This window comes from Mercenaria mercenaria, chromosome 12, assembly GCF_021730395.1.
Source record: "Mercenaria mercenaria strain notata chromosome 12, MADL_Memer_1, whole genome shotgun sequence".
Taxonomy (NCBI): domain Eukaryota; kingdom Metazoa; phylum Mollusca; class Bivalvia; order Venerida; family Veneridae; genus Mercenaria; species Mercenaria mercenaria.
Window position 1 is genome coordinate 69,893,836 of NC_069372.1, and position 16,305 is coordinate 69,910,140.

The 16,305-nt window shown below is 33.2% G+C and overlaps 1 protein-coding gene across 3 annotated transcripts in view; it reads left to right on the plus strand.

Moving 5' to 3' along the window:
• The window catches only part of LOC123533742 (equilibrative nucleobase transporter 1-like), a 252,241-nt gene extending 236,725 nt beyond the window's left edge, over positions 1-15,516 (plus strand). For all 3 annotated transcript variants that reach the window (XM_045315573.2, XM_045315571.2, XM_045315570.2), the window contains exons 2-9: positions 6,072-6,118; positions 9,142-9,311; positions 9,941-10,145; positions 10,869-11,027; positions 12,230-12,325; positions 12,792-12,981; positions 14,221-14,347; positions 14,718-15,516. In XM_045315573.2, the coding sequence (XP_045171508.2) occupies positions 6,072-6,118; positions 9,142-9,311; positions 9,941-10,145; positions 10,869-11,027; positions 12,230-12,325; positions 12,792-12,981; positions 14,221-14,347; positions 14,718-14,963 (1,240 nt within the window). In that variant the 3' untranslated portion in view covers positions 14,964-15,516. The remainder of the gene's footprint in view (positions 1-6,071; positions 6,119-9,141; positions 9,312-9,940; positions 10,146-10,868; positions 11,028-12,229; positions 12,326-12,791; positions 12,982-14,220; positions 14,348-14,717) is intronic.
• Positions 15,517-16,305: the final 789 nt, after the last annotated feature.

Genomic DNA, 16,305 nt, shown 5'->3' on the forward strand with positions numbered 1-16,305 from the left:
AGTTATAGCGCTTTAAATAGCTTTACTGTATGTTTTTTGATGAAATACTGTGAATAATAATTTAGATATAATCCATATCAGTCACAGGCCTCGACCGTGTATCTGACTCAAACCCTATGATTCTTAGATCTGTTTTCTCCCCGTTGAGCCATGGGCTTCGTATTTGTCCTCATAACGCTACTATTTCTGATATTTAAAAACTGCGAGTGTATCAAACTGTATTTGCAGTTGTGTTTTGTTCTTCAATTTCTCGTTTCAAATAATGTTACTTAACGATATATATTATATATTTAAAATAACGGAAACTTGTTTTTTTCAAGAATAAGGAATATGCCTCATCTCACTCTGTCAAGTTGCCCATCAGGTCAAATGATCATTTATTGCTTTTTCTCAATTAATCCTCATCATACTTTAAATGATAAAAGTACACTGTCTAGAAGCATTGAGCACAGTTAATACAACCAGATCCGCATATCGCAATGTAAAAAAATCCCTCTCACTTCAAGCAACCCCCCAAACCCCAAAAAATAACAAAAAAAAAAAAAAAAAAAAAAAAAAAAAACAACAGAAAAGTGAATTGAAGTAATTGAGGTTATTACTGCAGTAGCTTATATTTTTTTTTAATTCGATTTTAGATTGCAAATACCGTTTTACAGCTACCTATAAACAAATGTATTGCAACACAACTGTATCTATCGGCCTATAAGGATTTATCGGCACGTCTTTGGATTTTTCTTTTTCTCGAAGTAGTGCTAAAACAGCACAATGTATCTTTGTTTGGAAAAGGAAAAGAAATACGTTTGCTAAAATATGTATACTTATGAAAGTAAATTGATATGAAAGTAATGCTGCTTTCCGCTCCTTAAGTATCATTTGTATATATGTTATGACCAGAATGAATGCATAAGACAAAATATTTTTAGATATCAATATCTGTGGAAGTGGCATTAATCAAATCGTGCATGCGGTATATGACAGCAATGTGCATTATATATATTGAGGAAACATCATATATAACCAAGAATATCCCTGAAATATGTAGTGGAAAATAGCATGCATGATGAACATCTGAGAAACAGTCTAATACTATACGTTTGTGCTCTCATGGGAACGAAATATCAAAAATCAAATTGGCTGTTTAAAGCGTAGGTAATGAATATGGTATATTCTTTTTTCAAGGTGTTGGGAATGGTGTAAATAATCGACTACATTCTAGTCTTGCACGATGCCATGTATTGGGTTTTGTATAAATTATCAACTACTTTCCAGGGTAGCAGGAAGCAAGGTATTTCGTTTGGTATGAATTATCAACTGATTCCAAACGGACCACATTACCAGGTATTAGCTTTGGTATAAATTATGAAAATTACCTTCTAGTCTGTCTTCCAGCACGATGTCAAAAAGTGGGTTTGGTACAGATTATTTACTACTTTCCAGGGTAGCATGACGCCACATTATAGGTTTAGTATTAATAACCGTCTTCTCTCCGGGGTAACACGATGCCAGGTATCGGGTTTGGCATAGAATACCTTACTTCTTACTACTTACCAGGGAAGAACGATCCATACATTAAGACTTAGCACATGTTGTTTGAAGCATACATTTTGGTTGATAGTAAATTGTGCTGTAGACTGTATCACTGAAATATACTAGATTCAGTGACTTTTGAAAAACATTCATTTAATTTACCTCATAACTTTGGTAATATTTCTTCCACGTCCCTACATTTTTAGCATACAGATCTAACTGTCCCAGCGACAGCTAATTGTATTTTATTACCTGCTTTATCTAAACAGATATTAAAGCTACGCTACTTTCAACAGAACAATTCAATTTCGTTACAGAAGTAAAATGTTCTACTTGTACGGGGTCAAATAATTTTGTTTTCAATATTGAAGCAATTCGGCATCTTTTCAAAAATTTTGATTGGAAATACCCCATAAGTCGACGACACTTAAGCAATTATATAAAATGCACAGTTATCCTCGGTGCATGTGAACACATCTATTTCCTGATGTAAATAATGTAAAATGTCAAATGTCGGGAGACACAAACGATGAACGAGTATATGGAAAAATAATAACACTCCGTAAACCAAACCATACAAGTTACCTAACTACTGCTTGTGGTCATCTTGGTTGATTGTATTCATCCGGGGATTTTTTTGACGTATGGGAAATTCAACGAAATACTACACTTTCAATTTCACGCTCTAAAACTGGTTTCATGACTCCATGGGAAATCAGCGATTACAAAGTAACAGAATGGAATTTAGACATGATAATTACTATTTGCATAGTCTGTTCCACCATTAAAGCTGGAAAGTCGCCATATGACCTATCATGTGTCGGTGCGACGTTAAAACAAAAAAAAAAAAAAAAAAAAAAAAAGATATTTGCATAGTCTGAATTTGCAAATAAAAGATAAGAACGCTTACAAATCCATAGAAGGTAACTTTAAAAATTGGAGCTTTCCGTGTCATAGGTAGCAACAAATTTCATGTAATATACACAATTGTAAATATATCAGGGATTTTTATACAGTATAAATGTCCTCCAGGTTTCAGACTAAAAAATTCTTTTAAGAAATTAAGAATAAACTTCTAAAAGATATGTGGACAATATGAATCATCAAGAAAAGAAAGGCCGACCTCTTATCTCATACCAATGCAGAAACGAATAAAATGACAACTCCTTCTGGCATTTGATCATTAACAGTTTTAATTTCCTTTCGTTTGTCTCGACAAGTTCGCTTTTTACTGTAACATTCTGTCTAGCTATTATGATATTAAAAGCTGACAAAGACTAATTAATTTCTTTCGTGATACCGCACAAGCACTATATTATCACAATTGCTCTTGTCCATTAGTTCTCTTTCATGACCATTTTCCATTACTTACGGATTCATTTGGAGTGTTACTTTTCTAAATTATAAAATATGTGTTCTACCCTAGCAGGTGGTCAAATTATAATCTTATTATTTCATTATATTTAAAAGGGTTTCTTGTTATTCGTTGCGCGGAAGATAACTTTTTATGTTTCATTTGTCGCCAAATAAACCTACGCTGTTTGATCATTTTCGTGCATAGCTTCAGTCCGATTGTACCATAAAAGCATTGATAAAGTTAATGTCTAATTATCTCAACAGAATCTCCTTTCCAAACATATATCAGTGTGGTAATATAAGACATGTAGCGCTGCATTTATGACGCCATTCTTAAAATTTAAACTTTACTTAATAAATATCCAAGTGTTCATTAAGTTTTCAATTGGTTCATGGAGTTTGATAAATGTCTTCCCGTGCTTGATTTCAGTGTCCTTGAAGACCATGGAGTCCGTAATGAATAATTGTTTATAATACCTACTAGGTACAATCAGTAGCCTGTATTAATATACGTACAAAAATCAACACAAAATCAAATGATCAAGTTTATCTAAAACATGAAAATAGCGGTTACAAATAGACAATTTTATGCCCATTCTTGTACACTTCGCAGATACCTATACATACACTAAACAAATTCATTTAATATATAATTGCTGTTGACATTAGTGCTAGTAAATATTGGTGTAATATTATTGATTGACCCAGAACTCAACATGCATTAACCTAGAGGGTAAGTTTCAGGACGCACTAAAGAATCAATTATATATCACAGCGTTCGCAGTTTTTGCTAAGTTGATTCGATATCTACTTCAGTGCATTAGTGAGATACTATTTTTACAAACACAGTGGACAAGGCATCAGACAAAATGATATATTTTTGAAGGCTTATTTAAATAACAGAAATACAGCTGTATGGGTTACATCTTGTTTTCAGGACAGTTTCACTTTTCTAAGAAATTCAAGAATGAGGTTTTGCGAACATCAAAAGAATTTATTATTACATATTGTGTGTGAAAGATATTGACAACAAATATTTTTCATTACTCGAAACCAATACGCATATGGAATGTTGTTTAGGCGTAAAAAAATGTTTGTTTCCGGTATCCCAAGCTACCCTAACTTTTTGGCCCGACCCTAAATGTTTTTATGGCCTAGGAAAATATGTTTTGCAACTTTTTAACAAAAACCTCGTACCTTGTTTCATCATCGTGCCATCGCGCCATCGCGTTTTCGTCATCGTACCATCGTGCATCGCGGTTTGGTATTAAATAAAAAGTCACGATTGTCCAAACGGAACACCGTAGATAACCCTTATCTATCAATGCCAAAATGTTTTTCTCCTCACGGCAGATATATTCTGTAAACTTATTTTGTTTGTACAATTTTATAAGATATTGTGTGTGTAAGATATTGACAACACATATTTTTCATTACCCAAAACCAATAAGCTTAGGAATGTTGTTTATATGGAATTGTATAACCCTTATCTATGTTTTTCTCCTCACGGCAGATATATATTCTGTAAACCTATTTTGTTTGTACAGTTTTAGGAAATAAAAATGTTGAAACCCTGGTACCCGCAGTAACTGCCATATGTAACTTGAAGTCTTAAATGAAAATCTTGGTCTGAAAATCAATGCCGCAGTAATTTTGTTACTAAATAATATAAATGCCTAAACTGAGATAAAAATGATTTGCAAACCCTTCCAAATCTAAAATTGGAGCATAAATTAAAAGTAAGTTTTATGAATATTCAAATTGTTCGCAAATAATTTTAGAAAAAATTACCACATTTTTATACCTGTATTCATTAAGGAACACCCATTTAACAACCCGACTTTTTAAAACCTCCATAGGACATTTAAAGACTGCTGTTATGATAGTTTATGAAATCTATGAAGAGACCAATCAGTCTTGAATGACCATCCCTCACGCTCCAAGCACCTATGTACAAATTTTAAAGGGAGTTAAAAAACTTTATTACCTGGACATCAATGGCTGTAGTTCCTTGATGTATGTCCAGCTCGCAATTTACTGGTAAAACATCATTTAAAAGTATATAATAAAGTACATGCAGCCCTTGGATACATACCTTTGCTTTAACTGATTACGAGGGTTGTTTTTAATTATGATCAGCTAGTCTTGCTTTTATTCATCATGTTTCTTCAAAGTTGCTAATAATTATATCGACAAATCGTGAAACCAAGGGCACTTTTTTTAAGCTTTATTGTACATATTTCAGGAAATTGCGTTCAAACCATAATTGTTTTGAACTTTTTCATGTAATGTGTTCAATTTGCAAGGCAGAATGTGCAGGTAATACCAGCTCACCTCTTTTGCTTTAATCCTGACTGACTGAATAATTATGAAGCAATACGATGAAAATATGAGCCGCGCCATGAGAAAACCAACATAGTGCGTTTGCGACCAGCATGGATCCAGACCAGCCTACGCATCCACACAGTCTGGTCAGGATCCATGCTGGTCGCAAAGTCACTATGTTGGTTTTCTCATGGTGCGGCTCAATTATGATATCGTGTGACTCTCTTCACCATATTTGCAACGAAGTAATTAATTGTGTGCATTAGTCTGTGTGTTTCAGATATATGGTTTGATCATAAAACCATAAAGAGACTGCTAAAGTTGAGACACGGTTGTACTTTTTTGCAACTGTATGATGATAAGTAAAACAACAACGTATATGTTTTACACAGCTATTAAACAAATGCAATCACGCATCAAATGAAACTCAAATATTTATATGAGAAGTGATTTTCGACTTTCCCCCAACAGCGACCCTGTTATCTACCCCTTATCTCCATCCCCCCCCCCCCCACCCCTACACCACCCCGCCCCCTTACAACCCTTTTTCTGTATTTTGCATATAATTAAAATGCACTTGTTGTTGGAATTTTTACAGAACCCGCCTACAATAATTTCGACTACAGCTTGTTTTTGTTGTGAACCTACTTCGCGATACATTGCTCTATGGCTGTGTTTCGGGGTGCTCTACGCTTCCGTTAAATCTACCCTTACCTTTTATCACTCTTAGATGCACTGTCTAATTGTATCATTTGATTGCGATATTGTGGTTTAGTTTTATCGCTTGTGTAAGGATAGCAACCTACATACTGCCACATGTTCCTGTTGTCAAATGCAATTAAGACTTTTCTTTCATTTTCCAGGTGCTGCACTGCTTTTGGATCTCTCACAATGCTGTTTTCAAGTAATGGTAAGCTAATTAATGTCTGAACATTTTTAACAAACATGTTACACAACCATCTGGATTCATCTTGTGTTGTAAGGAAGAACCCACTGACATCCTGTGAAATTCGTTTGCATCAATATCAACACCTTAGCATAACATTAAATAATAAAGGTATATAAAGACAAAAACTTATTGTTGAAAACTAGAATACAAGTTACAGTTTTACCAATGTTCTCCATGTAGCATGTTCTTGCTATTTTGGAAGTGTCTTCCTTGTACATTTGTAGTCAAATTAATCTAAAGCTGAACTAGAGTCTCGTCTCCTTCCGATTCATTAGTATTCTAATCATTTCATGATATGAAAAATGCCATAAATATCAAAATTTCACCAATGCATCATTCTCTCTTTTCTCTTTAAAATTTGCTGCCAACAATTAGTTTTAGAAGAGAAAACGCTAAACAACACGGGCAATTTCCCCACATTTTAGAAATAAAGACTTTAGATGCTTAATTCAATTTAGCAAATCAATCGACATTTTGATCGACTTGTCTGCAATCTATTGTCGGGCTTCTCTCTGTCGTACGAGGGGTGTAAAACGTATTCCGGCTTTGTCTGTATTTGTCAACTATGTCCATCCTGTTTGAAAAATCCGTGTTTATTTTGACTTAATGTTTTTTTCGTCTTCTTGTTCGCAGTCACTTATTTCTTCGGTTGTATCAGATGGAATTTTATTCCCTGGATTCCAGATACAAATAAAGTCAACTACACATTCAGAAGCGCAAAGCAACAAAGCTTGTTAAAAATTCCTTAGGTGTTGATTCTGTAAAATCGAATCCCACAAAGCTTGTTAAAAATTTCTAAGGTGTTGATTCTGTAAAATCGACTCCCTCTTTAAGTATCTTTCTTCTTTTGAAAATATTGACTTGTCTGGATGTTTATTACAGTATCTCCTGCACTCAATGTTTTCAGTATTCTTATTTTAACATGAATTGTGGTATCTATGAATTAGAATCTTTACATTTTTTAAAAAAGTTTTATTTCAAGTTTTGTTAAATTAAGTAGTTCATCTATATTTTAGGTCTATCTAAACAAATCAGCTACCTTTATTGCTAGTGGATATGACAGTATCCTAATGAAACTTACGTGGCAAAGTCACATATATTATTTGGTTCTGATATAACTTGTACTGGATATCTCTGATACGCCAATCTATAAAATTACGTTCCAGTCCTCGTTTTAACTTAAAAGGTACATAAATGCAAAGATTGGTTGTTTTCCTTTTCGAAACTTCCTCGTACATGTGTCTTGCTTTCCACATAGTGATAACTTACTGGCACATTTTACACGAAATTCTGGTAAACATATTTCTGACCACTAGGTGATAGAATAAAATATCTGAACTAGATAAGTTTATCAATATCGTAAGTTAAATGCTGTTTCTTGATTTTATTGCATTTGGTGGATAGTTTAAGTAACTTTATTAAGAGACATTTTACCACAGAGTAACTCGTTGTATAAGAAAACTTTGTGAAGTTTGTGAGTTCGGTACGTAAAACAAAATCCGTCTATAAGAGTTAAACATTTTTAGATTGGGGTATGTCGGCGGGCTGGCGGGCGGTCGGGTCTCAGGCGTCAAACTTGGTTTCGGCACAATAATTTTAGTTACACCAAACTTGGCCTGTAGATAGATGGTAAGGAAACGAAGGTTGCGACTGCATTTGGGGTCATTTGCGTCAACATCAAGGTCACCATGGTTAAAAATGGAAAACAGAATGGTTTCCGCTCAATAACTTTGCATATGGGGGTCATCGGGGTCAAGTTAGAGGTCAGGATAACTTATTTAATCTTCACACTTAGAAAATTCCACGGTTGCGCAGTGGTCCAGAGCGTTGGGCCAAACCTACATTTTAGTCAGTGGGACGAAAGGGCGTCGGTTCAAATCCTACTTTGGTCCAAAAAAAGTTTTCTTTCTTTTTCTGTGACAAAAAAGATCGTTTTAACGCCGTTTGGTCAAGGTCAAGGTCACAGATTTTTTTTCTCTAAAAATATATGTTTTTCTCTATGTGATCATCAAAAATGTAGTTTCCGCTTTATAATTTTAGAGTGGACCTACTTACTGCCACCGAAATTTATGTACAACAAGCTTATCTGAAAAATAAGCTTTGAATGATATTTGGGGTCACTGTTACTAAAAATAGGAAAGTGGCTTCCACTCAATATCTTAAGTTTGGGTACACTTATTGTCAGTGAACTTGTTGTGTAGATAGCTGTTATCAAACATAAAATGTTGGGAATGTATTTAAGGTCACTTGGATTAGAGTCAAGGTCAATGTAACTAAAAATAGAAAAATGGGATCATATTTGAAATAACACCCCCCCCCCCCGATTTTTGTGCTGTGGAATGGAAGGGTGTTGGTTCAAATCTCACTGAGATCTATTTTAATTTTAATGCCAATGGGTAACTAAAAATACAAAAAATATGGTCATAGTTATAATTTTTTTTTTCAATTTGATCATCAAAAAGCTGGTTTCGAGTTTATAACTTTAAGAACTGACTTTGGATGGTATTTTGGGTCACTGTTCCTAAAAATAGAAATGCTTTATGCTCAGTATCTTTAGTTTTGGTGCAGCTATTGTCAGCAAACTTTGTGTTTAGGTAGCTTTTATCAAAGACCTATAAATTGCATAAGGGATCTGAGACATGTACTATTTTATGCATGTACTTCTGAATGGCATGACTGGACGCAGTCAGATATGTAAAATAGAATATGACCATTATTTTCTGTTGGCGTGATGCAATGAAAACCCGGTTTTTGTGGAATTTCCTTGTTTCTTGTTAAATAACGTGTCAAGTAAATGGATACATATTTGCTTATCTATTGTTTCTTCATTAATAAATATTCTTTCAATAACTCGGTCCATTATCCAAGAACGAACATGCCGCGTTCTGTAGATAACGTAACGTATTGAACTAACGTTTCTCTGTGGTTCACGTTCTAAAAGCCTTTGACTTTATATTTATTTTATTGAATCTAACATTTTGCAGCATACCCATGGCTGATTCTTCCTGCTTTGTTGATGCTGGGAGTCTCCGGTGCTTTGATTCTTCTGACAGATTTACAGGTGTCTAACCTATTTGGATCTAGGCGCTATACAGTCATGTCTGTTTTTGTTGGAGCTTATTTCTCCGGTGGTATTGTCATTTTTTTCATGAAGGTAAATTGCTTACAGTTTTCAAAAATGAGTATCAGATATAGCATATCTAGGTATCAGAAAAAAAGATTGGATTGTAGCAATATTTTGAGCCTTAATTGTGAAAAATCAAACTAAAATTCGAGGGAGCATTGCACAAACAAAATATTTATATTTTATTGCTAGATTACGTCCGGACTTTCTATCTTAGATTTGGACACACGTACATGTAAACTTACTTTTGGGGAATAAGGACCAGAACAATTATACCTGTAAGATGTTTCACAAATCTTTATTTTGCTGATGACATATCACAATAAAATATTGATACTGTTCGAAAAGAGCTGTAAACATCTGTTAAAGACAAAATAAAAAAGGGAATGATAGATGTCTTTCGTGCTGATGATAAAATGATAATTTACATCAAGAAAAAATGTAAGACACACAAGTAATTTTAGCAGAAATTACCGCCTTTAAATGAAGTCTTAAATATCTAACTGTTAGATACTTGTTTTGCCTTACATTATGAATTATAATAGTGACTGTTCAACGATTATGTAGCATGTAACTTTTATTTACACACAAAATAGTAGTGATTAGTCATTATCATTTCTAACCTAATAATTACTTCATATTTGTCTCTTTGTCATAAGCTGACGAAAGCTACAGGAGTTACACTGCAAACATCTTTCATGTTCACAACAATCGGTATTGTACCTGTGCTGATATCTACAATCGCAATGTTACCAAGGTCACGAATACCATGGCCTCTACCAGCAGAGTATGGCAAGAGCAGACGCATGAATCACGCAGAAGACAAATATGCGAAGGCAAAAGCTTGGCAAAGACGCATCTCAGGTTACCATAATTTATATTTCCTGCAATTAAAACTTATTTAAGTATGTCTCGTATATTTCCAAATTGGTTGTACCATCAGAATTATAACTAACTATACGAAGTACATTTTGAATCTTATTTATTTTAAAAGAATTGAAAAATGCATAGGTCGTCATCCATCTAGGATCTGCAATTTTGCCAAATAAAGGCAATTGATAAATTAGTTGTTTGATTCAAGGGCATATATTTGATCTTTTCTAGATTCAAATTTAAGGTTAAAAGTTGATAGGTACATGATCGTAGAAACATATATCATGTATTTGTTTATATGTATCAGGTTCTGCAGATAACATTGGCTTAGTTTTACATAAGCCATCATTGACTTGAGCCCTATACATATACATGTATATATAACATTTTTTGTTATTGTAATATGATAAGATCTTTTATATTAATCTACATTTTGTTACGCACGTTGCCGCGTTGGCTTTCATCAATTAATATACATGTTTGAATTGTACATGTATGAAACCAATACATGATATGCACATTACCAATACAAGCTGTAAAATGGCGATGCTTAACTTCCATACAGTAACAAAAGGAAACAATTTCTAAAACATAAAAGTAAATTGATAAAATAGCGCCTGTATATCTATCCATTTTGATTGTAACACAAATTGTTTTTTTATCAGACATATTTATCGTAATTTCGTTATTGACAATGATCTTTTCTATTTTCAGTGGGCAATAAGAAGAAAAATGATTTGTCGGAGTTCTGGGAGACTATTAAAACAAAGATGTTCATTTTCTGTGTAATATGGTTTTCCCTTCATAGCCTTAAAATATGGCTGTTTGACATGACCGTCGATATTCAGATTAGAAATATTGGCATTTCAGACAGTAAGTTTTTGGTTCTGTTAACAAGTAATATATCACATGACTTACGCTATAACAGATATTCATTTTGCTTTTTCTAAGAGAGTTCACGAGTTACAAACAAAATAATTCAATGGTTTCCTTTATTATTCATAGCATCTTTCATTTCAGTGAGTGCAAAATCAAAAAGATGGAGAGCGCTGTAAGAATTTGACAATATTCTCAATCATAAAAACGTTTTTTTTTAGCATACTTGTGTTATTATTTAGGTAATCTTAAGAAGAAAAGCATATAATTGTCTTGCTGAGATTGTGAATGAGTTATAGAATCTGGGCTATTCAGAGTGTAGACGGCAGGCTGAACTTCACTTACCCTTTATGGGATGCATTTCCTTTTGAGAATTTCTATTCTTGCACACAGAACTGGCATTTCCGGTGATTTTACCCATGTCGGCAAAACCCATGTGGCACTCCCATACCAGATGACTCTCGTGTCGTTAACGACAATTAATGCAATAATTAATTTTTTGTGTAAAATGCGATAAAAATGAAATACTTTGATAGTTGTTTTATTCCATATAATATATTTCTCGATTCAAAATAGATTTGTTTGCGTCATTCAAACGTCATAACGTCACATCTGTTTACGGACGTTAATTTCCCTAGCTTTTTTTAAATACGCTACAATAAGAAAGAATGCTACAAAGAAAGTTATAATGGTTATAATGCAGATTGAAATATCTAGTTTACGGATAACTGTTTTAGCGGTAACACGACAGAGCCTCGATACCGCCAAAAACAGTTACTCTCGAACCAGATATTCACATCTGCATCTACAACCAGTTACAGGTTATTATAATAGTAGCTGAACTTGTCGAAACACTAAACTATTGAATGGCGCATTATGTATCCAGTACGCTTTAGATAGGTCAAATATCAAATATTTCTTTTGTTATGAAGCGGCGAGGAGAGAACGGACACAACTAGTAAATTGATCCAACAAAATATTATTTGAAGCAATATAAACAAATCTACTGTGTCAAAGTTTTAGTTACTTTGATTAAAAGCTAGCAACATTTACTGAAAAAAATAAAATAGTTAAAGTAGTATTTATTAACACCAACTATATTATTGCTTTTGCACTGTACTGTTTGTGTCGATCACTTTATGATACAGAACCCCAAAATATGATATCAATTAACATACATATGAACAACTTATTTTCAGCTGAAGGATATATATCTCTGTATGCTATGATACTGCTGTTGAGTTTGCCAATGTCACCGTTAATTGGAATCATTATGGACTGGAATAAAAAGCAGGGTAAATGTTAAGAAACATATATTTCACATAACATGTTAACATTCAGAAACACAAAAAAAGTGAAAGCAGCTATGAAAGCAGAAGTGGCAAATACGGAATTAAGCTTCAGTGTTGTTTTCACATGACGACCGCAAGGTCACTTTATTACGTACTGAATTATTCGACTATCGGAAGTTGAAGACACTTTGCAAGAGTACATTCAAAGCGACTCTTATTCACCTACAAGTTCAGATAAATAAGAAAACTTTTTTGACAGATACAGTGGATGGTTCCCTAGGGCTTATAATAATAACAATTGTACTAGTGCAACGCTTCAAGGATATTGTTACATTGACTTATTATATTATGAAATGTCTCGAATCTTGTTATGCGCTCTGCACAATAAGATATCTAAAGTAATGTAATATAAGATAATAGCGTGACAATTATGTCTGTTAAACTGCATCAGCTTAATACTCTATTTCAGTGACAGTACAACATCATGTTCTCCAGATGAAAAATATATTCATTGCCATCTGTGTTCATCTCTGTATTGCTATACTAAGCAGTGTGACGTCGTTGTTTTCAAATGTTCATCTTCAAGTGCTTTCATTTATCCTGGTTGCCATGGAAAAGGTCGCCCTGCATGCAACATTATTTGCCTTTTTGACTCACGTGTAAGTATAGGAACAGTCATCCTCCGTAGTGATAAAACCAACGGTTAAGGTAGTTATGCACGTTTGATAAATCGATGTAATGGCGTAACGTCATTATCCGGATATCATAGAATTTAAAGCCAGGACTTGGTACACCCTTTTAAAATCGGACTAGCAAAAAATAAGCACACGACACTATCTCCTTTTTGCTGAACTTTTTGTGAAAATTCTTAGGTTTTGAAAATTCATGGTTTAATTCTATTTTTCAATGTAAAAATAATCATCTGAACGTACAGAACTATCTAAGTGTCGTGGTTCATTGGCTAAGCACTATTTGTCATGGTGTGTATGAATTGGCGTAGAGTTTGTATCAATATATTTGGTATTATCCTGTTGTATGCACCTAATTGTAAACATGCCACTGACTGAATCACAAAGTTAATGACGAATGACATCACGGAAAAAATACACCGACCAGGGATTGAAGTCGTGGCTTGTGTTTCTAGAGGCTAGATTGCATTCAACTTAACATTAATCAAGGGCTATTTTTACAATCTGTATCACAAGACCATGACATATCCACTGATTTTTACCCGCTGATTAAATGTAACATAAGTTATCATTTATAAACAAGATATCACTTTAAAACCTTCTCCCTTACATGCTACCAAGAAATTAAGACTTGGGCTCTTAAAATACTCCTTTTCACAAAAATATGTACTAATTTTAAGATCCAAGTTTGTTGTCATATATGAACTAAATATATTTCTTTAGCCACATAAATCCTAATTTAGGAATACAAGTTCTTCAGATATGCCTTCATTCAAAATAGTTGTATTTTGTTGGAAGTTTTATGTACGAGAAATAAATAAATAAAATTATCATAAAAGAAGAAAGCAAGCATACACAAGACATACATATCCCGAGAAGGTCCGTTGGAAGCATTCAGCTAAACAAAATGAAACACACTCGACTTGATAATGAGAGGAAATGGTATGTGCACCACCTCTAATGCGTCCAATTTTTTAAAAAAATAATTTTTTTAACGAAAATGTTGTAAATGTCACGTGTTTAATATAGCTGTGTTCATAAGCTTTTTAAAAATATTTAAGAAGAGTTAAGTCTAAATCAGTTGAATATAGTTTTATCTGTAATCATGCAAAAAATACAAAATGACACACTCGCTTTAATCATTAAGAAACTGTACATTTTTGGTACTTATAACAGATATTTAATGCATGCTATTATTCATTATTTCAGACATTTTCCCAGTGAACATTTTGGAAAATTGGTGGGCACTGTAATATCAGTTTCCGGTGGCACCCTTATCTTACAATTTCCACTGAAATTGTTGATACATCAAGGAGCGTCTGACAAAACAATTTACGTAAGAATATTTTATCATCCAGTCAAGAGTTCAAAATATCAAAATCGATGATATTACTCTTTATTTGTTCTTTGTATATACATGTAGATACTTTTATAAGGATTTTTATTTCTATCATATTTCAGTATAATAAGACTGTTTAGTAAAGAAAATTTTTCTGTCCGTACGTCATTTTTAATCGATAGGAATAATGACAGCGTGAGCCTGACAGAAGATGATACAAAATATGACTATATCAAGGTATTTAACTACCATTCTCGTTTGAGAGTGGTTTATCAGACTAGTAGTTTACTTTAAAACCATAATATCGTACCTCTCATAGATGATAAATTTGTTATTTGTTATATAAAGTTATTGTTTTAAATTCAAGGTACACGTTATTCTGTTGGTGATAGTGTTGCTATCGGGATGTCACCCACTTTCGCTTTGGTACCACTGTAGAACTGGTAGCATCAACAATAGTGCAGAAATTGCGGAACAGGAAAGTCCTCTAACTGTCGTTCTCATGGAAAGCATAATGAAAAAGCCGGATGAATGTGATAATAACACTCCCGCTGATGGTGTTGACAAAATGACTGATGCTGAAGCAACGAAATTGCAAATAACTGATCTTTAATATTGTTTTGGGAATATGAAAATGTAATCTGAAAGATATCTTGCGTGATCCAAGGACAAAAACACGATGGGAAATTTGTTTTAATTTGAGAATCATTTTTAAGCAAGGAACTGCAATTGTTTTCAGAAACAAATCAAACAACAGTATCAAAGTTGACACACATCACAAAACAAAATTATCAGGGGATGTAGTTACCAAAGAGGAACACGTTTCAAAGTTACAACGTTCGGAAATATAAACGAATTAAACAATAAAGTTTTCCATAAACATGTAAATAATTAAGTCAGTATGGCATGTTGTTATTTTGTTTATAGAAACCGTCCAGGCTTACTGCTCGTTTTGTCAATCTTATTTGACATGAAAACAGTGTTCAGTGGTCTTCTAACATATTAATAGAACAGAACAGTTATCGTCGGACAATAACAGTGTAAATGAGACACTTTACGTATTGCCATGTGTTTTGTTTCTAAATAATACACGGATACATATATCCTTTAATAACAATATTTCCAAATATGTAAAGAAAGTACTGAATAAAATAAAGTTAATATCAGGAATCTGTTTTAACTAACGTTTTGAAATTAGTGAAACTTTTCTGACATTCATTTAAATTTTACAGCACACTAGCAAAGGTCAGGATTAGTATGAGTACGTAGGTCTGAACTTTGATTCTTTACGAGGAGAATTTAATGGCGATTTTACATTTTATTTCAGATTCTGAATGTGTAAGCTACTTTCTGCTAGAATTAGGAAGAATATTTTGTAAATATTACTACGTCTTATATTTATCTTAATTAAATACATTACTTAATTGTAAACACAAAAGGCTTGTTTACTTTCATCCCCCTTGCTGTGGGTATTTATTTTAAAATGTAGCCAATTATTTGTTCGTATTTCAAAGGTTTAAATTAAATCTTCTGTCTGCTGTTGTTGCCGTGGGCATGTCTGAGAGTAGCTACTGTCCACAAATAATAAAATAATAAGAGCAACTTGGAGCCATTAGTAAAATTTGATATAACACTTTACATGTTTTTTTTTCGCAAATATTTCATCACATGAAATGTATAGGAAGTAATTAGCCAAATGCTTTCAGTCTGGGAATCCATTCTGCGTCTTTAATTACCGTATCAAATTTTCTGTATTTATAGATAATTTCCAATTTGTTCAGGCAGTGTGTACTCTAATGATAATGTAAATCGGAATTATTTACTTACACCGTTCACCTTTCATACTTTTAACTTCAATTACACAAAAAAACTATTTATTAGTTACCTGGTAGCAATAAACTGTGTGCTAATAATACGCAATTATTTCATTAAGAAAAGTGTTACGACATACAAAA